This window comes from Rutidosis leptorrhynchoides, chromosome 8 (assembly GCF_046630445.1).
Source record: "Rutidosis leptorrhynchoides isolate AG116_Rl617_1_P2 chromosome 8, CSIRO_AGI_Rlap_v1, whole genome shotgun sequence".
Lineage (NCBI taxonomy): Eukaryota > Viridiplantae > Streptophyta > Magnoliopsida > Asterales > Asteraceae > Rutidosis > Rutidosis leptorrhynchoides.
Genome location: NC_092340.1, coordinates 368,302,525 through 368,323,820, shown reverse-complemented (window position 1 = coordinate 368,323,820; position 21,296 = coordinate 368,302,525). Strand labels below are relative to the sequence as shown.

The following is a 21,296-nucleotide window of genomic DNA, read 5'->3' as shown; positions in this document are numbered from 1 at the left end:
TCCACATCTAGAGAGAGAGGAAGAGTGAGAGAGTGAGAGAGCTTGATTTGGAGAAGAAGGAGTCGAATTCTCGCCAAAGCTCGGGTTTTAAAGTTGTTCATCTCGCTCCTAGCTATGTTTTGGTAGTATTGGTAAGTTCTAACTCTGAATTTTATTTGTTAGATTTGATATTCAAGTTAGGGTTTGAGATTGTTAGTTGTAAAATCCATTTGGTTGATGAAGAGGGTTTATGGAAACTTGCTATTTTGATATTTGGCGGGTTTTGGGTTGGTTAATGATTTAACCATGTTTAAGACTTGTAAATGGTGTATAATCACTAGTGTTAGTGATTATTGGTGTTTTGGAAACCATTAGGGTTCTTATGGTTGACTAATTTTGACTAGAGTTAAAATTAGGGTTTGTTGATGATTATGACTCAATTGCCGATTTAATAAGGTTTATAAACTTAAAATGGATTAAGTTGAAGCATAGAACCGAGTTAAATATGTTTTGGTGTCAAAACTTGCTAATGGCGTGATATTGACTTCTTATGGGTCAAATTAGGGTTTAAGTGTCATTTTGGGCAAGATAGGTGTTTAACACCTATGATTGAGTTTGATTGGCATATTAGGACCATTCTCACTTGTGTTAGTGATTATTGGTTAGTTTGGGCGCGGTTTGTGCTTGGAAGTGCATTTGGGTCGAAATTGCACTAGTTGTCAATTTGGGTTGATTTGTATATCCACCCTAATTGTGTTACTTGTTATGTGATAAATGGATTAGGTACATTCCATCGGCGATTGCGGATTATTCGGTAGCATTCTTCAAGGCTACAAGGTGAGTGTTAATATCCTATATGCATATGTATGTGTAGGATGGATGCGGGTCTGGTGAAGGGGTTCTCGCTTATAGAGCTCACTTCTCGTATAGGTGGAATTGTTGGACTTGTGTATAGGTCCAATTGGCACGGTTGTGCGTTTTGGTTGACCACTTTGGCGAGGTGCACACTTTGTGTGTACGTTATCACATGGGCGTGTGATGTGGACTTATATAACCCCAATGACGAAGGGTTAATATAGTGAGTGGAATAATTATATGCGTAGGTATATAATGTATTTATTTGTTGTAGAGTAAGATGTGAAGTGTCGATGTGCTAAGACACCACATTTCGCGTGACGAGTGAAGTGTCGATGTGCTAAGACACCACTCAAAGTAATGTGACGGGTGAAGTGTCGATGTGTTAAGACGCCACCCGGGGTGAAGTGTCGATGTGTTAAGACACCACCCGGAGTGAAGTATCGATGTGCTAAGATGCCAGTCCAAGAGAATAACGGGTGAAGTGCCGATGTGTTAAGGCGACACTCGAGGTGAAGTATCGACGTGTTAAGATGCCACCTCAAGTAAAATGAAGAGTGAAGTGTCGAAGTGTTAAGACACCACTTGGGGTGAAGTGACGACGTGTTAAGACGCCACCCGGGGTGAAGTATCGAAGTGTTAAGATGCCACCCGTGGGGTTAGTGTACGAAGTGTTAAGTGCACTAATGGTTGTTATGAACATCGATGGCTTGTTTCGCGAAGTCATTCCCTTGCGAAGATTTGGTTAACCATGGTTATTGTGTTGTAAGCGTAAGCAAATTATGTTATTCGATATATATATATATATATATATATATATATATATATATATATATATATATATATATATATATATATATATTTATATATATATATCTATATATCTATATATATTGTATACATATAATGTTGTATTGTCGTGATGTAGCTAACCCTCCGGGTGTAGCTTATTGGCATTGTTCACATCGTTGTTGGTGAACTTATATTTTGTTGATGTATCTTTAGCTCGTTGCTTAGTGATCTTACGGTATGCTTAGACTAGCTTGCCTTTATGCTTGGATGCTCCGGTATGCGGTATTTGGTTTTGTGTGGCGTGTCCATTTTATGCATATATATGTATGTAGTATATTCTCACTCACTAAACGTTAGCTTACCCTCTCGTTGTTTACCTTTTTATAGATTTGCATGGATGCGGTGGCTCGGGTAAGCGTGGGACTAGTGGACTCGCGTAGTTGCTTTAGAAGGCTTACTTTTGGATTGATTAGGATTGGGTAGCGTATCCCCAATCGCCATGCTCGGCTTTATTTTGTGTTAAAAGTCGTGTGATCGAAAACTTGAAATTGGTACTTAAAGGGTAATTTGGGCATATGTGGGCCCGGTGTCGTAAAACCCTTTTTATTGATGGAACGTGTTAGTTTTAACTATGATAATATGTTGTGAAAACCGTTTAGTCTAAATGTGTCGGGAAGTGGTCAAACATTTTCACATTTGGGACTTTTTGGGACAGCAGCTTGTCCAGGCCCTTTTGCGCGCCGCGCGGGGTCATGGCGCGCTGCTCCATTTGCTGCACAAAGAAATTTTTTTTTTATTCCGCGTTATTGGTTGGTTAACGGGTTGGGTTGTTACAAGAATCCAAGTCATAACTCTGAACCCGTGACATCATTCTTAGATCTCTACATCTTTCAAAGCTATACTTTGACTTCAAAGCTGTGCAAGATCCTTTAGCATTGTTTTTATCGAAAATAATCTTGAAATCCCTTTTCAAAGTATCCAGCTTTACCACACTTCCAACCAGTCAACTTCGACTTTTCAGATTAGCCTTATTATAACCTTGACATATACGTTCTTGTTACTGGGGAACCTTTCATGTCCCACCACATTAGCAGTAAATTTACCAACAACTTCATTGATCTTTGACCTTCCGAAAAATCATTATACTCATTGAAACCCTATCATTTACTCATCCACATCTTGTAACAATAATTGCTATACCAACTACTGGGAATTAGCAATCAGTATTTTGAATTTCGCAGCAATTCTACGCCAACAGTTATATATATACATATAATGTCTATCTTCTAGACTTACACACTTCGAATGTGAAGTTTTTGAAAAACACCCCAAACTGCGAAATTAGTTCTCCGAAATTGGAAAAATGCTGATGAAGCAGCAAAAAATTTAAACGACCTTAACAGTCAAAAGTTTGATGATAAAGAATAGTATGGTGGTAAAGCTGAGAAAAAGAGAAGGTTTGAAACTGAAAAACGGATTGAGCAGACCATGAAGGAGGCTGTGGACAAATCACAAAGACTAAACCTATCTTCAAAGAATACAAATGATTCAGTGTCTGCTGAAATTCTTAGCAAATACCTTGCTCCTTACTCTAAAACCTTTGCGGATAATATTCTTCATCATCATCTTATCTTAAATATTCTAAGATATCATCGTATCTCCCATTATAAATATCCTCCATATTTCTGAAGATATTTTCATAACCATTCTTATCTGAAATCATTACCTCTTCGCGCTATCTGTGTTACATCATAAAAGAAACTATTTTAGTTTCTAAAATCTGAAAAATTCAAAAAAATTGATGTTTTGAAGTAATATTGGGAATGAAGCATGAGTTAGTATAATATAATGACACTTGATCAACGTGATTATATTACAGTAAGTCATGCTGAGTTTCTAATGGAACGTGATAAAGGTTCACAGATCACACCCTCATCATGAACCATGTTGCATAACTCTTTCATTCTATATAATCTTTAAATATATCAAGAAAATATTTTCTTGATGATTCGGTCTTTTCCGGATATTCTGGTAATTTGACAAATCAAATCGTGCTATTACCTTTCCTTTCTGCTTTGTATATTATGATCATTCGAAACTTCATACCTACAAATTCTGGACCATTATTCACGTGACTTGAAGTCGGGAAGAGAAAACAAAAGCATGAAGCTCTGAAATATAATGGAAAATATAAAGCCCGACAACAACACCGATATTTACAAACCATGTATATCGATGCGTATAGCAATATAAAGACACGGGAGAATGAAAAACACTATAACCCCAAGATAATAGTAGAAGAAAATAACTTCCTCTGGTGGTAGATGAAAAAGAAGAATGAAGGATACGATAGCCAGGAAAATATCAATAATCAGAACTGGATTAAGCATTTTCACAATCTATTGGGATGTATGAAATAAGGAAGAAGATTATAGGAGTGGTGAAAATAAATGAAATGGAAGAGGTCAATTTATAGCGAAATATCTGACATAGCAATCGAGGTAGATTACGCATTTAATCAAAGGAAATCTTAATTTCCTTAAATTCTGAAGAATCAAATCTTATTTAGATTATGAAGATTTTCTATTCCTTAAATTTCGAAAATCAATCGTTACTACATCATGAGTTAAAACAAATCTCTATTCTCCATTTTACTCTATTACGATAACTTCCCTCATACGCTTCGAGTAATCGGATTATTTTATCCATATTATTCAACGGTGATAAAATTCTATTTATCAACTCATATTCGTCATGAATACATTTTTATTGTTAGCCATGACGACCTCACTCAAATTTCGGGACGAAATTTCTTTAACGGGTAGGTACTGTGATGACCCGGAAAATTTCGACTTATTTTGAACCAAATTCTCGATATGATTTAATGTTTCCGACACGATAAGCAAAGTCTGTACAACTGAATCTCAAAATTTTTTAACTATTCAATTACCCATCGACTGTTCTCGACGATTCTCGAACAATTATATGTAAAAAGATACATATATACGCTATAACTTGAAAGCGTAACAAAGTATTAATTGTATGATACTGTGCATAAAACTTATTGGTTTAAATATCTATTTGAAAATATATGATAAGTTGGAATTGTAATTGTATGAATAACTTGCGATGTGTATTTAAAACGTGTTTATGAATATTAACTTGGTTATTAAACGTTTTGATTTAAAACAATATTATTAAATATACTTTGATAGATAACGAGACGATGATTTATAGAAGTAAATGACCAAAACACTTCAATGTATAAGTTATATTCGAGTGATATAGTTTATGGATAGTTAAGTCTATATTTTGACAAGTGTACGAGTCACGAAAGGTAAAGTGCCAGTTTTCTCAGTGTACGAAAGGACGTTCGAAAAACCGGAACCGGGACATAAGTCGAGTGACGACGTACGACTTATCGCAACAAAAATTACAAGTCAACTAGACAAGAGAATATAATATATTATATAATTAATTAATTTAAATTATATATATTATATTTAATTATGTCGACAAGCAAAACAACAACAAAAATTGTGAGCTGGATTTTGGGGCCATGCGATCGCATGGGAAATAGGCATAAAACACATGCGATCGCATGGGGTCAGATTTCAGGAAAGGTCTATAAATTGAATTCATTTTTGCTCGATTACACACACACATATCCTCACATCCCTCTGCTCTCTTTATATATTATTATTATTATTATTATTATTATTATTATTATTATTATTATTGTTATTATTATTATTATTATTATTATTATTATTATTATTATTATTATTATTAATATTATACATAAAATACTACGACGAGGTCATGAGCGTGTCACTTCAAAATAAGCTTTTCGAACGGGATAGAGCTAAGAAAATTATGGGTTATAGCTATGGAGGTTATGGGTAATATTCGTGGGTATTGTTTGCAAGTCAAACCTAGTGTTTATCATCTCTGTTGCGTCTACGTACTTGCCTGCAATATTGAATCACAATATTGATATGTGAGCATTCATATCTTATCTTTTATATATTAATAGTGTATACATGTCTAGTGCTCGAGTATATATGTTTATGCATGCTTGTATGCTAAATTTCGTCGTTAGATAGTTATGATGAATCACGAATTAAATACATATATTACTGATAAAAGGTATATGATATGCATGTTTTTGAAAAGCTGGCGAAAAATCAATAACTTTTCATTTAGAAATCGCATAATTTCGATGAACGAATTAAAAGATATGGTCAACTGAATTATGATTGACGTTAATTGGAATTGCTTTTGAATTTACAATTAATATTTAAACAACTTGTTTGTAAAATTGATAAATTAGATTTTTGAATATTACCAGCCGAGTAAATGAATCCTTATATAAGGCACATCTCGTTTTGTTGAACTATTGTCAAAATTGACTTTTTGAAACGACTTTGGATAACTTTTGTATGTCGATCTCGAGCATTAGGATTGTGATACACTATGACCTGACCTACCTTGATAGACATTTATTGACCAACATATGTTCTCTAGGTTGAGATCTACGGTTATTTGGTATGATAATGCGAAAAACGAACATATATTTCATAGCATTATTCCTCAAGAAAGACAAGCTTTTAGTTGCAATTGTCCTATTTACAAGTGATATTCGTTTAAATAATAAAAGGTGAAGACAAAAGACAGATTCGACGAATTGAAGACGCAAACGGCCAAAAAGCTCAAAAGTACAAAATACAATCAATGAGGTTCCAATTATTGATAAGAAACGTCTCAAAATTACAAGAGTACAAGATTCAAAACGAAAAGTACAAGATATTAAATTGTACGCAAGGACGTTCGAAAATCCAGAACCGGGACCAGAGTCAACTCTCAACGCTCGACGCAACGGACTAAAAATTACAAGTCAACTATGCATATGAATATAATATAATATATAATTAATTCTTAAAATTAATATATATATTATATTATATTTAAATAAACGTCGGCAGAAGAAAACAACCAAAAGTGGCTCTCCCCAGCTGGCCATGCGATCGCATGGCCTGGAAGGCATAAATCCATGCGATCTCATGAGCCCCTTTTTCCAGATCACATGCCTATAAAAATCGAGCTTTGGTGTACCATTTTTCCATCCATAATATCAATCTCTCTATCTATATACGTAGTATATATTTATATTTTAATTTTAATTTTAATTCTAATAATAAGGGTATGTTAGCGAATGTTGTAAGGGTGTAAGTCGAAATTCTGTCCGTGTAACGCTACGCTATTTTTAATCATTGTAAGTTATGTTCAACCTTTTTTAATTTAATGTCTCGTAGCTAAGTTATTATTATGCTTATTTAATCCGAACTAATCATGATGTTGGGCTAAAAATATTAAAATTGGGTAATTGGGCTTTGTACCATAATTGGGGTTTGGACAAAAGAACGACACTTGTGGAAATTAGACTGTGGGCTATTAATGGGCTTTATATTTGTTTAACTAAATGATAGTTTGTTAATGTTAATATAAAGATTTACAATTGGACGTCCCTATAAATAACCATATACACTCGATCGGACACGATGGGCGGGGTATTTATATGTACGAATAATCGTTCATTTAACCGGACACGGGAATGGATTAATAGCCACTAGAATTATTAAAACAGGGGTGAAATTATGTACAAGGACAATTGGCATAATTGATAACAAAGTATTAAAACTTTGGGTTACACTCAGTCGACATCCTGGTGTAATTATTAAACAAAGTATTAAAATCTTGTTACAGTTTAAGTCCCCAATTAGTTGGAATATTTAAAATTCGGGTATAAGGATAATTTGACGAGGACACTCGCACTTTATATTTATGACTGATGGACTGTTATGGACAAAAACCAGACGGACATATTAAATAATCCAGGACAAAGGACAATTAACCCATGGGCATAAAACTAAAATCAACACGTCAAGCATCATGATTACGGAAAGTTTAAATAAGCATAATTCTTTTATTTCATATTTAATTTCCTTTATTTTATATTTAATTGCACTTCTAATTATCGCACTTTTATTTATTGTTATTATATTTAATTGCAATTTTAATTATCGTACTTTTTAATTATCGCAAGTTTATTTTAATGCAAATTTCATTATCGTTATTTACTTTACGCTTTAAATTAAGTCTTTTATTTATTTAATATTTTACATTTTGTTTTAACTGCTACTAAAGTTTTAAAATCGACAAACCGGTCATTAAACGGTAAATACCCCCCTTTAAAATAATAATATTACTTATATATATATTCGTATTTTTATAAATTAAACTAATATAGCGTTAAGCTTTGATTAAAAGATTTTCCCTGTGGAACGAACCGGACTTACTAAAAACTACACTACTGTACGATTAGGTACACTGCCTATAAGTGTTGTAGCAAGGTTTAAGTATATCCATTCTATAAATAAATAAATATCTTGTGTAAAATTGTATCGTATTTAATAGTATTTCGTGCTAAAATTTAATAGTATTGTATACCCCTTAGCTTTAACCATCATGGTAATCCGAGTTTCGGTCACATTTTGGTGAACGACTTTATATGCTGCTAAGGTGAGTTTCATTTGCTCCATTTTTAATTGCTTTTGCAATCTATATTTTTGGGTTGAGAATACATGCACTTTATTTTAAACGTAATGGATACAAGTACATACTAAATTCTACACCGAGTTTGAACCAAAAATCCCTTAGCTTTGGTAATTAGTAACTGCCAGTTATAAGAACTGGTGGGCGCGAGTAGTTATATATGGATCCATAGGGCTTGACATCCCCGTCTGTTCCAGGTATAGAAACCCTAGCCTGAACTATAAAACAGACGTATGATATTTGAGTTTAGTATACGTTGGATTGCGTGTATTGTACATGTTGGTTGCATGTATGTTAAAACAGGGGTACTTATTATAACGTTAAAGTTTAGTTACCAGGGTGCTCAATCTTGTAGAATAATTTGATAAACGTTTCTGGATGAAACAACTGAAATCTTGTGATCCACCTTTATATACAGATTATGCGATACATTAAAACTATGAACTCACCAACCTTTGTGTTGACACTTGTTAGCATGTTTATTCTCAGGTTTCCAAGAAGTCTTTCGCTGTTTGCTTATATGTTAGACAAGCTATGTGCATGGAGTCTTACATGACATATTTTTCAAGGAAACGTTGCATTCACAAAATCATCACCATGTATCTATTTTGACTGCATTGTCAACAGAATTATTATTGTAAACCATTATTTATGGTGATTGTCTATATGTAGAAATCATTAGATGTCGAAAACCTTGGATTTAAGTATTCATTTATGGTATACCTTTTTAAAAGAATGCAATGTTTATAAAACGTATCATATAGAGGTCAAATACCTCGCTATGAAATTGATGAATGACGTATTAGTCCATATGGATTTGGAGCGATCGTCACACAATCGGACCTATTTTTGGTCATCGTAACAAACTCTGGTGACGTTTACACGACCTTTCTCACCTCGATTGTTTAATGGCTTATAATAGACGACATAATTATTGGAATTAAGAGTGTATCTTATTCATCGATATGTTCACTGTTTTGTTTTATGCAACCGTATTTTGTATTCAATCGTCGAAATGTTCTTCAGGTTGATGTTTGGTTGCTTGTTAGCATGAATTCTTTGGCCTTATGCGGGAATCTTATGAGTTTCATTTAAAAGCTCGATCATTTTTTGGCGGAAAATCGTTGGGCAAAAATTCTCTCCGTCAGAGTTTGTTTGCGTTATTATCTATACTTGGTTGTTGTGCTCTGATTCCCCTTTGGCTTAAGATATGTTTGGTTTCCCTGGTTTTCCAATGAGTCGGCTAGTTCACTAGACCCTCTAACCAACCACCTTCAACAAGCGTTAGATCAGCATATCGATAATCAGGCGCATTCAAGCAATTTCGTTACCCATGACGAAAGGCCCCGCGATTTGAAGCTTTTCGCTAAATAAATGCCAAACCTATAAGGGTTTGGTTAGGCATGGGAAGAATGAAGAAATATGGGCGTACTTGTGATGGTTCCCAAGGATCCAATATGGCCACTTAACCAAGGTACCTCTTGTGATTTCGCTCGATTACATCTAGCTTTTGCTGTTTAACGCACCATTATGGAATTTTCGCTATCGTTCTTCTATGGAAAACACATTTTTATCATCATCTCTCCGTTGTTTTTACTTAGCTCCGTTGGGCCGCTGTTCTCTTAAACTTAAAGATACTTTCTTCTTCTGGTTGTATCTAATGTCGAGGCCTCGTTTTACTTCACTGGTGGTTTGCTTTATTGGGTTGCTCTACCGGTCAACTCCTAGCTCGCGCCTCACTATGAGAAGCTCATTGCTCCGTTTTGATTTGATGTTGTGGTTAAGGTATTGAATACGAGGGTTTGCAGTAGTTCTGGGTGATTTTCTTGTTTAGGCTTAGTTTATGGTTTGCGGTGGTAACTGTCGATGATTTTCTACTTCTTTAGGATGATTTAGGATATTTCTGGTTCGTGTTTGATGGTGTCATGTGGTAAGGGAGTTTTATTTGGCTAGTTTGCTCGTTTTCTTTGATCTGGTCTTTTCGTAGTGGTGTCATTGTACTCGTTTTCACAAGATGTTTCCTACATCTCGATGAACCACCACTCGGATCCAATGAATCGTCAACACAATACTCGATTTTTCCTTGACATTTGGTCGTGCTCCCTACGTTTTACTGCTTGGTGACTTGAGTCTCGGCTGTTTTAATGTCATTTGTATCGAGTATTTACGTTCTTTGTGATTAAGTGTTCGGCGGGTAGGCCCTCGTGCATGTATATGAATGTTAAATTGATTCATCAAGTTGTCACACGTTTCTCTCCATCGAAATGCAAGTATCAATTTACTTTCTAATGCATTTTCTTAATTTGGAGTGTAGACTATACGAACTCATAAGTTTTAGTCAGGAGCATTTTTATTTGGGGGCAAGGTGGGGCGCCCGCCCCCAGTGAATTTGCATTTTTCAGGGTTAAAATTCTGAATTTTTTGACTTTGCACCCGGTGGTTTTTTTTCCCTCAAACTTACATATTTTGCTCAAAATCTTCGTATTTTGCCCAAATTTCTCCAAATTTTGCCATAAAAACTTCAAGATTTGCCACAAACCTTCAAATTTTGTTCAAAAAACTCCATATTTTGCCTAAAAATCTTTATTTTTTGTCTCAAAACCTCCGTATTTTACCTAAAAAACTTCATATGTTTTTTTTTTTTTGCCCCCGGTAAAAAAAAAAGTCCTGATTCCGCCACTGGTTTTAGTTGTTTTCATTTGTTAAAGACAATTGTTATTTGTACTATTTCTATTATTAGTGTAATGTCGATAGAGTCGTGATCATAGTTTTTATTTTTGACCAAAAAACTAAGAACTTTTTATTAAAGAAAGGACAAATAAATGAATGCCCAAAAAACAGTAAAAACTGCCGAGCACAGAAAAATAAAAAAATAAAAAAATAAAATAAGCAAAAGAAAAGAATGCCTAGATCAATACGTGTATATTACTCGTAAATATACGGATCGGGTCAGAATAGATATCCAACGTCATACTCCGTAATACGTAAACCCTAAACCCACCATCGCCGTTGTTCACAGCCGTTGGTTACCATCGCCGGTGTGCTCCGCCGCTTCTACAATCTACAACACATTATTGCAGAATTGGAATAACTTGTATGTTTTATCTTATTTGTATTACAAATTTGTTGTTCACAATAGTGAATTTTAAACTTCATTACATCAAAATATAATTATAGTTATATAACTTATAATTCGCTTCTGAAACTTTCGGTTCGATTGCGTAACTTTTTTTTTTCGATTGTCTTGAAAATCTATAAAACTTACTCTGTGTTGATTTTTTTGGATTTTGAATCAAAATTAAGGGTGGGGGAATGTGAAATACATTTTATTATCGACTTATTGTGAAATCTGTTATTGCTAAAGATTTGAAGTAAAGTTTAATACTATTCTGAGAATAACAATGTTTGGTCACATAAATTTCAAAAGTATTAAACATACTTCCTTTTTTAGTCATTAATTTATCTTTTTCAAAAAGTACGTTTTGATCCTAACCTGTATGTACCCTGAAATTAACCTTGTGATTATCCAGATTTGCATTAATTGAGTGATTGGATATATACATTGCATTAGTGAGTGAGTGAGTTTTTGAAGATTTGGTTTACAAATGTATGTATGTTATTGTATCCTTGATTTTTTTACGAATGGTATTTGATTTGATTGTATGATAATAAAAAGAAAAGAAAAAACCTGAATAGCGTTGTGGCCAATAGGGTGGGCTGTTAAGTTTCTGTAGCCAATAAAAATGAAGTTGTCAGTTGTGTTATTAGAGGATAAGGGTAATGTGACTGTTATATCAGGACTAGAAGTTATTATACATGAAGATCGCAGTAGAAGGATGTATGCATGGGGATTTGGATAATGTCTATGCAACTCTCTTGCATTTACAACAAGTTGAAAAGACTAAAATTGATCTTCTTATTTGCTGTGGTGATTTTCAGGTTACACTTATTGATTACCTTCTTATTTTTGTTTTCAACACATATAAAAGTCTATAGTATTTTATAATATGTGTGTATATATATATATATATATATATATTCTTTAAAACACATGTATGACCGTTTTAACTGTAACTGTATGAAAGAATGTGTTACGTTGTTTGTTTGTTTGGATAGGCTGTTAGGAATGAGAAAGATTTGGAAAGCTTAAATGTACCAGCCAAATTTAAGAGCATGAATACTTTCTGGAAATATTATTCTGGAGAAAAAGTAGCGCCATTTCCAACTATATTCATTGGAGGAAATCATGAAGCATCCAACTACCTCTGGGAATTGTGAGTTATTTACTTTTGTTCTTAAAATGTATTTTTCGTTCATTGTTTACTTAGAACCGTATGTGTATAGTTAGTTTGTTGATAATTTCGTTAATGGTCCTTATACTAAAGTTTATTGCTGATAAGTTGCTCAAGAACTCTAACATATTAGCCGATTATTTAGATACTATGGAGGATGGGCAGCACCTGATATATACTTCTTGGGATTTGCAGGAGTGGTCAAATTTGGGAACATTCGCATTGGTGGTCTTTCTGGAATTTACAAAGATCGTCATTATCATTTAGGTCAGTTATGCATGTATATATTTATGCTTGTTGTCTGACATGTCTAAAGTGTAGCTTTTAGCCTTTTTGTAAGATGTTTTAAAAAAAGTTTGCTTTTTTTTCTTGAACAGGACATTTTGAAAGGCCTCCGTATAACAATAATGAAATCAGATCAGTATACCATGTGCGAGAATACGATGTTCACAAACTCATGCAAATTGAAGAACCCGTCGATATTTTTATCTCACATGATTGGCCGGTCGGGATTACCGATCATGGAAACTGGAGAAATCTTGTTCGCAGTAAGCCTTTTTTTGAGCAAGAGGTATCTGAATTTCTTCTATGTAAATTGTTGTCCATATTAAGATCTCGTTTCAGCTTTGGACATTGACTATTTGACCATGTTAATTTCAAGATTCAATCAAGAACTTTGGGGAGTAAACCTGCTGCAGAGTTGTTAGAAAAATTAAAACCTCCTTACTGGTTCTCTGCTCACTTGCATTGCAAGTTTGCTGCTTTAGTCGAACATGAAGATGGAGGTCAGGTTACAAAATTTCTTGCACTGGATAAATGTCTCCCGAAACGAAAGTTTTTGCAGGTAGAATTTCACATGTACTTTTGTTTTGTTGTCTTTTTGGGTTGGAGATTGTGACTGATACAGAGGTTCTTTTTTGTAATTTTCTAATTTGATTAGATTATTGAAGTTGAATCAGAGCCTGGACCATATGAGATTCAGTATGATGAAGAGTGGCTAGCAATAACGCGTAGATTCAATTCCGTTTTTCCTTTGACTGCAAAAAAAGCTTATTTTAGGTACTTTTTAGAATGTAAAATTTATCCCACCTATTATGTACAGTCACTCATACACACACACATAACACACACACACACACACACACCCCTTTTCTCCACAACCGTCATTTGATTGGTTCCTCCTTTAGTTAATTACATTTTTATTTAGGGGTATACCACCGCTTGAAATGGAAGATTGTCGACGATGGGTAAAGAGTAAGATGCAATCTAGAGGAAGTAAACCGTTTGAGTTTGTGCGCACAGTTCCATGTTACAAATCTTCTCAGAGTCATGATGCTAAAGGTTCCTTTTCTGGTATGTAAACTCAAATATCTTCTTAGTCCATGTTGCTTTCCTCGTCTTATTGTAAGTTTATTATGCTTTGGTTTTGTCTTTTGCAAACCAACATTTTTCCTCTTCGATGGAGTTAACTGAATTTCTGTTTGAAATAAACTAGTAGGGTACTCACGCTCCACTTAAGTTCATTATATATGTGTGGCATTAGTTGGATTTAATCGATTTGGGTTGGTTTATATGTAATCCTGATCACAATGCTGTGGTTATTTAATCATTTTTCATCTGATTTTGATTTTGTATTTTATTTATACCGACTTGTAACAGTTGTAAGGACTTATTTGCTTTTGAATTTGTAGTTAAATTAAATTGGTGTATATTGGTAATTCAAGTACTTCACGTTTAAGTGATTAAGAGTGGACTAAATATAATATAGATGTCATTCTATTTTTGTATTAACTTACCCTTCTTTTTTCCAGGGCATATTCGTAACCCTCAAACAGAAGCATTGTTACAGTTTTTAGAACTTCCATACCTTCTTGATAAGGGTGAGCCGGGTCCCAGTCAAGCATCCATTTTTAGAGGTTTGTTTTTATTGCCTTTCAGAAGTTCGTTTGATAGCTCAATTAATCGACTGTTCTGTTATGTATTTACAACTGCTTTATTAAGTAAATAAAACTGTTATCACGGTTCAAATATCAGTTCTCATGGCCATATTAAGCAATTTTTAAATACATGAAAAGCCTATAACATTGTTCCATTCGTCAGCACATTCATTCATGTTTATAAAAGATTGGCTAATTAGACAACATATACATTTGTTCTCCTTTGTCCGCTTGGCATTGTTACCATTGTATTTACCAATTTTTTTGAACACGCTTATATAGGTCCAGTTGATTATAATAGTGAAGACGGCGGACCCTTTGAGGATGTTAATAATATACAACTCCCAGAGGATGATGACGATGATGAACAAGTGCCCGACTAATATTCTGATAACCCTCTCATTTCAATACCAATAAAGGTTGTGATATGATCATCGTTTATATGTTCCCTAATTAGCATGATGTAAGGTAGCATGATAGTGTTGCATAATCCGAGTATTTGGTTTTGATGCAATAGAGAACTTTACATTGTAATTTTTAGTTTGGGCTGTTAAATTTCCATTAGGTATTAGGTATGGGGATTTTAGATGGTTTTCAAGATATGCCATTAGTTTTTGATTACTTGTTAGTTAAGTAGTGTGGGATTATTATTTTAAATTCTCTTTCTTGTTTCTGTAATTCTCCAAGTAAGCTGGTCTCTATTGTTGTTTACACTTTACACTAGCAATATGTATGTATGATCTTTTTAATGATGTTAAATTAATTTCGTTTTTTAGTAGTTGCCACACTCCGTGATTGGTTAGTTGACATGACCTTGGTAGTCATCATGCTATGGTCATCATTCTGTCTGGTTGTTGAATCTTGGATTCCCTATTAATCGTATGTATTCTCATTAATATAGGGAAGGTTACAAGACAATGTATGGAAAGTATATACCTAATGTGGTTGGGACTCATCCCTTACACTTCTACACAAATTATGACTCCTATTATATTGGAAATAGACTCCATCTATTATATGTCTATTAATAAGTACCAATTGTATTAGGGATATATACTTTGCATACATCGTCTAGTAATCTTCCAAATACATATTATCTAATTCCTCATCCCTTAGACTTCTTACACAAGTCATGACTCCTACTATATTGGAATTAGCCTACATCTATAATACGTCTATTATACCCCCGCACTCGAAGTGGGAGGACATCGGACACTGAGACTGTCCCGAAAATCTTGGAAAAGAACACGCCGTAGGCCTTTGGTGAATGTCCGCGACTTGATATCTAGAAGGAATGTGTAAAACCCGAACAAGTCCTCTAGCTACTTTTTCAAGAACGAAATGATTATCCATCTGTATGGGTTTTGTTCGCTGATGCTGAACTGGATTTCCGTCAATATAGATAGCGATGACGTTGTCATAATAAACGATTGTAGCGTTACTAATCGGACAGTGAAGCTCGAGAAAAAGGTTACGAAGCCAACATGTTTCAAATACGACATTCGCCACACCTCGATATTCCGCTTCAGCACTCGAACGGGACATAGTTGTTTGACGTTTAGACGACCAAGAAACTAAATTATCACCAAAGAAAACACAATATCCCGACGTCAAACGACGAGTGTAAGAGCATCCACCTCAATCCGCATCCGTGTAAGAAACTAAACTCGTAGTGGGTGACTTAAAAAGTTGAAGGTCGTAACTAGAAGTCCCGCGAATATATCTAAGAATTCGTCAGGGAGCATTCATATGCGCATCTGACGGGGCGTGCATGTGAAGACAAATCTGTTGCACGACATATGATATGTCGAGTCGAGTAAAAGTAAGATATTGTAAAGCCCCAGCAAGGCATCTGTATTGTGTAGGGTCAGAAAACAAAGGACCTGAATTGGAACCTAATTTAGTTGTATCAACTAGGCTGGAGACAGGCTTGCAATTTAACATGCATGCTCGTTCCAATATATCATCAGCATATTTGGATTAAGATAAGAAGAGACCCTGCGAAGTGCGAGTAACTAATATGTCGAGGAAACAACTAATGGGTCGCAAATCCTTCATCGCAATTCAGCTGCCATGAGACCAGTAAATCGTTCTCGTAAAGCGTGTGAAGTGGTGGTAAGCAAGATATCACCTACATACACGAGTAAGTAAGTTATGTCAGCCCCATGTCGGTAAATAAAAAGCAAATGGTCGCACTTGTTATGTGTGAAACCCATCGTGGCCACATAATCTGCAAATCGTTGATACCAAACTTTAGGTGCATGTTTTAACCCGGAGAAAGACGTTTAAGCAAACACATATAATCAGGATAAACCCTATTTCGAAAATCGAGAGGTTAATAAATGTTAACGGTTTCATTGAGTTTCCCATGATATTCAAAAATTTTAGTTATTGTAATTTTTATGTAAGTAATTTTTAATATAATTTTATGAATTTTAAATTTATTTTTAAGCTTTTAATTAAGTAATTAAATTATTTTTTTGACAAAAATATTATATATATAAAGATCAAATGATCCGGTAGTTACAACCTTGAAACACTTCTGAGAACTGCATGTACAAACACAATCTAAATCCGACTCTAACCATTAAAGCTCACTCTACACGTTTCAAAACGCGAGATTAAGAATGAACAATTGAGATTAAGCACATTAGGTACCTACAGTGTTGTAAATCTCTCGAGATCTCGTTTTTAGAAGGCAACCGAGATGAGATGTTCATCTCCCGAGATTTCTCGGTCAACGGGGTCAAACTTAGTCAAAGCCACGATTTCTCGGATTTTCTTGCTAATTTGTAAGATTTTCTTGTAAAATTCGTAATTTCTAAGATTTTCTCGCTCATTTCTCGGATATTTTTGTAAAATCTCGTAAAAACGTATATAAATATACATATATTTATGTTTCTATGTATATTTTTATTAAAAACTCTATAAAATCAACGTAAGTCAACGTTCGAGATCTCCCCGAGATTATTCCGAGATGCCGAGATCTCCCTAAAAAAGTTCAAACGATATCTCTCCGAGATCCGAATTCTCCAACCTTGTGTACCTAAACACATACCTACACAAACACCACCGTCCACCAATTTAACAATACATATGCACCCGAAGTTAAACCTAAACATCGCATATTGATGGTTTCTTTTTTATCATAAGTAATTTATTACTGTATTTATTTTATTCATAAAAAATCAAAAAGAAAAAATGTGAAACCTACTCAGTTTTGACATTCTGTTGTAATTTAGTTGTATTTAACAACTATTATGGCCTAAACTTCTACCAAATATTTCTAGTATTATATAAGATCAAAAGTGAGAGTATATATATTAGGAAGTAAATTGAAGAATAGGTACAATTTTCATGCTTGATCTATCATGTATTTATACGACTAAAATTGTCATCCATTTATGACTTTCTATACTTATATATATTATTATAACATGCATTTCATTTATGACTTTCTATACATATTACATATATTATTATAACACTCCCCCTTGGATGACAATTTTATTAGAGAGCAACTAGTACTGCCTCGTTAAAAACCTTGCTAAAGAAAACCCAGTGGAAAAAAAACTTTAGCTAAGGGAAAAAGAGTGCAGCATAGAATTGACTCCCCCTCAAGTAGACATCGCTTCAGCTGTTACATCTTTTGAACATGTCTCATGCCAATGCTATGAACGTGTGTTCTGAAAATAGCAGTTGGAAGTGATTTGGTGAAAAGATCAGCAGAGTTTTTGCTGGATTGAACATATCTCATTTCAATCTGGTTGTTCTTAATGAGATCTTGAGTGTATGAGAAGAATCTAGGAGGTATGTGTTTTGTTCGGTCACTTTTGATATACCATTCTTTCATCTGTGCTATGCAAGCTGCATTATCTTCATAGATAGTTGTTGGACTTTTATCGCGTTCTAGTCCACAAGAATCAGTAATGAGTTGTGTCATTGATCTCAACCAAAAACATTCCCGAGTAGCTTCATGTAATGCAATCACTTCGGCATGATTTGATGATGTTGCAACAAGTGTTTGTTTTTGAGAACGCCATGATATTGCGGTACCTCCATTTAGGAATACATATCCATTTTGAGATTTAGCTTTATGTGGATAAAATAAATAATCTGCATCTACATAACCAACCAAATCTTGTTTTGATTCGTTAGAATAAAATAATCCTAAATCAGTAGTTCCTCGAAGGTATCGAAATATGTGTTTGATCCTATTCAAGTGTCTTTTGGTAGAAACTGAGCTGAACCTTGCCAACAAATTAAATGCAAAAGAAATGTCAAGTCTTGTACAATTTGTAAGATACATAAGAGCTCCAATTGCGCTAACATGACATCTATTATGACACTTGAACTTGATATATACTAGTACTAGCTAATAGCTAATAATAAAACACTTGAAATTAGTAATTAAAGCATGCATTAGTCTACAACAAAACTATCACATCCACTCATGGATGTTGTATATCAGCTTTGTTATAACAGCCGTCGATTGCTTCATACCTGCTAGAGACCTTTTGTAACTGAACGAAAACAGCAAATAACTGAATCTGAATTCAGTTACTAAAATGCTACTCAAAGTTAACTTAGTTACAAATGGACAGCTTCCCTGTCGACTCATCCGCTACTCCATAATCAAGACAAAGTTCTCTCATAGGAGGAATATTCTCTAAAGCAAATAACATAAGATGCGGAAACGCAAAATTAAAATGATCATACAGCACCAACTGAACTAAAACATTTGGACTCGAACTGTGGCTCATATAACAAGCAACATTCCGCATTCTAGAAACATCCATCGCAAAATCAAGTGGCGGTACAGATGGATACGATGGTCGTTCATAGTCTGAAAATATCTGTGACAAATCCCCCCATTCAGCCCATCTCTCACAAAACCGATTCGGATAAATTAAACTGTCCTCATTCATACTAAACAATTGAGCTTGTTCTCTTGTAAGAACAACTCCAGTATATTCGCAAATAAAAGTACCCGCTTGAATCAAATCAAACGATCTAACTCCCCAACCAGTTTCACGCGACCTGAACACTTCAAACCTATGTTTAATACCCGTTTGACTCACGCGGTTCCTACAACTGGGCGGGCACTTACAATGGGGCCCGCATTCAAATATTAACGGTTTTCCTCTAATAAGTACTCCGCTTCGATCATAAGCAAATGCACCGCCATTTTTCCTAGCACACAGACAATCATTTGTACACCCATCAACACAATTACATCCACCACCTTTCGTATGATAAACAAAAGGCGGGAAAACAGACGTTGCCAGGTACTCATATAACATCGGGTCCTGATTATCATCAATATCATTAAAAAGATACACAGGAACGTTTTCTTTCTTCATAGACATATTCATTCGAACACATCCGTTAGACTTAATTTCCAACAGTCCGTTTTTAAGATTTTCAGCATACTTAAGAATCACACTTCCCATTTTAGGTTGATTTTCTATCCTCACAAGCTTAAACTTTATAACTGCAAAACCCGATTTACCAGCTTCAAACCATGAACCAACAACTTTATACAATCCATCATAAACATAAACTTTACCACTTGGACTACCTTCATATTTAAACCCGCGAACAACACGTACCTCGATTCCATAATGCATACTCCTTTCCATTCCAAGGTTTCCACCTTCTAATCTTTGATGATCAGCCTGTCTGCAGTGTTTATCTTGCCCACCTTGTCCTGTATATATAATCACATCACCAGCATCTTGATCATCTTCATAACCACCCGAAACAATTATACTCGTAGCAATCGGATCACCGTTCGAACTCTGACTAGATATCAAGTAATCGATCCCAGCTTGAGGCAAACCATGGAGTCCAACAACACATAACTCCATTCTATAAAGAAAAATATCGCCTATGTAAACCCCTGGAATCGATCCGACGATCCTTTTATCACGATGCTGCCAGAGTCCGCGAGTTTTCATCACTGTAGCAGCTTTCAAATCACTACGCGAACGCCAACGCAATCTCCGCCCTATCAAAACGGTATTTCTACGCTTTTCGTCCTCCACAGCACAAAAAACCCTAAGTGAATCATACATCAGTCTACATTTCCTATGAGTATCACGAAAATGCCGTTCTTCTTTAATTCCTAAATTACATCTTACCAGTTCAGACGACCTTCCTTGATTTCGTCTATCAGACGATTCGGTTACTACCACAGGATGCTGGTTTTCATCCGGAACTGGTACGATTGCCAACGAATTCGGATCCATGAGCTCGCCAGAACCGTATTTATCCGAATTTTCAAAAGCAGAGCGGAACATTTCAGAAACACGTTTGAATTCGGAATAAACGTCATTCTCATTAGTGTTGCTGGTGTGTTGTAGAGTTAGTAGTTGTAGTTGTGATGTATCAGGTTGTTGCGTGTTGAGAGTGAAATTAGGGTTAGGGTTTATGAAATTGGTGGGAGTAAATTGGGGTTCATCATCATAAGGTTCTTCTTTAGGTTCTAATTTGGGGATATTTGGGGTTAAGGTGGTAGCGCCGGTGGGGGTGGTGTTGGTGCTGGTGGCCGGAGAATCAGGGTAATGATTTAGGTCAGTTAGAGAACCCATAAATGTTGGATAGACCTGTGTGGAAGGTGATGGAAATGGTGACCTAAAAAGGAATGAAAATTATCAGACAGTCGGGTATTACACTTCAATTTCAATTTCAATTTCAATTTCAATTCAATTCGATTCAAATTTTCAAATCCAAATTAGAGAAAAATGTAGAGGGAAAAAATTGTAGAATCTTTTCTTGGGATGTGAATTTTTATTTGTATTTTGACCACTACCGCGAGTAATGG

At 34.8% G+C, this 21,296-nt stretch overlaps 2 protein-coding genes across 2 annotated transcripts; one reads left to right on the top strand and one right to left on the bottom strand.

Moving 5' to 3' along the window:
- The first annotated feature begins 11,196 nt into the window (after positions 1–11,196).
- LOC139862332 (lariat debranching enzyme) lies at positions 11,197–15,090 on the top strand. The gene is made up of 10 exons (XM_071850926.1): positions 11,197–11,335; positions 12,040–12,180; positions 12,358–12,515; positions 12,679–12,800; positions 12,911–13,104; positions 13,195–13,377; positions 13,474–13,592; positions 13,741–13,886; positions 14,345–14,449; positions 14,753–15,090. Exons 2-10 carry the CDS (start codon positions 12,058–12,060, stop codon positions 14,851–14,853), a joined length of 1,251 nt encoding a protein of 416 aa, XP_071707027.1. The 5' UTR covers positions 11,197–11,335; positions 12,040–12,057; the 3' UTR covers positions 14,854–15,090.
- A 3,713-nt stretch (positions 15,091–18,803) lies between these two features.
- LOC139862909 (histone-lysine N-methyltransferase family member SUVH9-like) lies at positions 18,804–21,063 on the bottom strand. Its single transcript, XM_071851534.1, has one exon. The coding sequence runs from the start codon at positions 21,061–21,063 to the stop codon at positions 19,057–19,059; it is 2,007 nt and encodes a 668-aa protein (XP_071707635.1). The 3' UTR covers positions 18,804–19,056.
- Between the last annotated feature and the right edge of the window lie 233 nt (positions 21,064–21,296).

Coding starts and splice junctions, on each gene's coding strand:
- LOC139862332 (XM_071850926.1), top strand. CDS start 12,058: ATGAAGATCGCAGTAGAAGGATGTATGCATGGGGATTTGGATAATGTC. Junction 13,593..13,740: donor GCAAAAAAAGCTTATTTTAG/GTACTTTTTAGA, acceptor ATTTTTATTTAG/GGGTATACCACCGCTTGAAA. Junction 14,450..14,752: donor TCAAGCATCCATTTTTAGAG/GTTTGTTTTTAT, acceptor ACGCTTATATAG/GTCCAGTTGATTATAATAGT.
- LOC139862909 (XM_071851534.1), bottom strand. CDS start 21,063: ATGGGTTCTCTAACTGACCTAAATCATTACCCTGATTCTCCGGCCACC.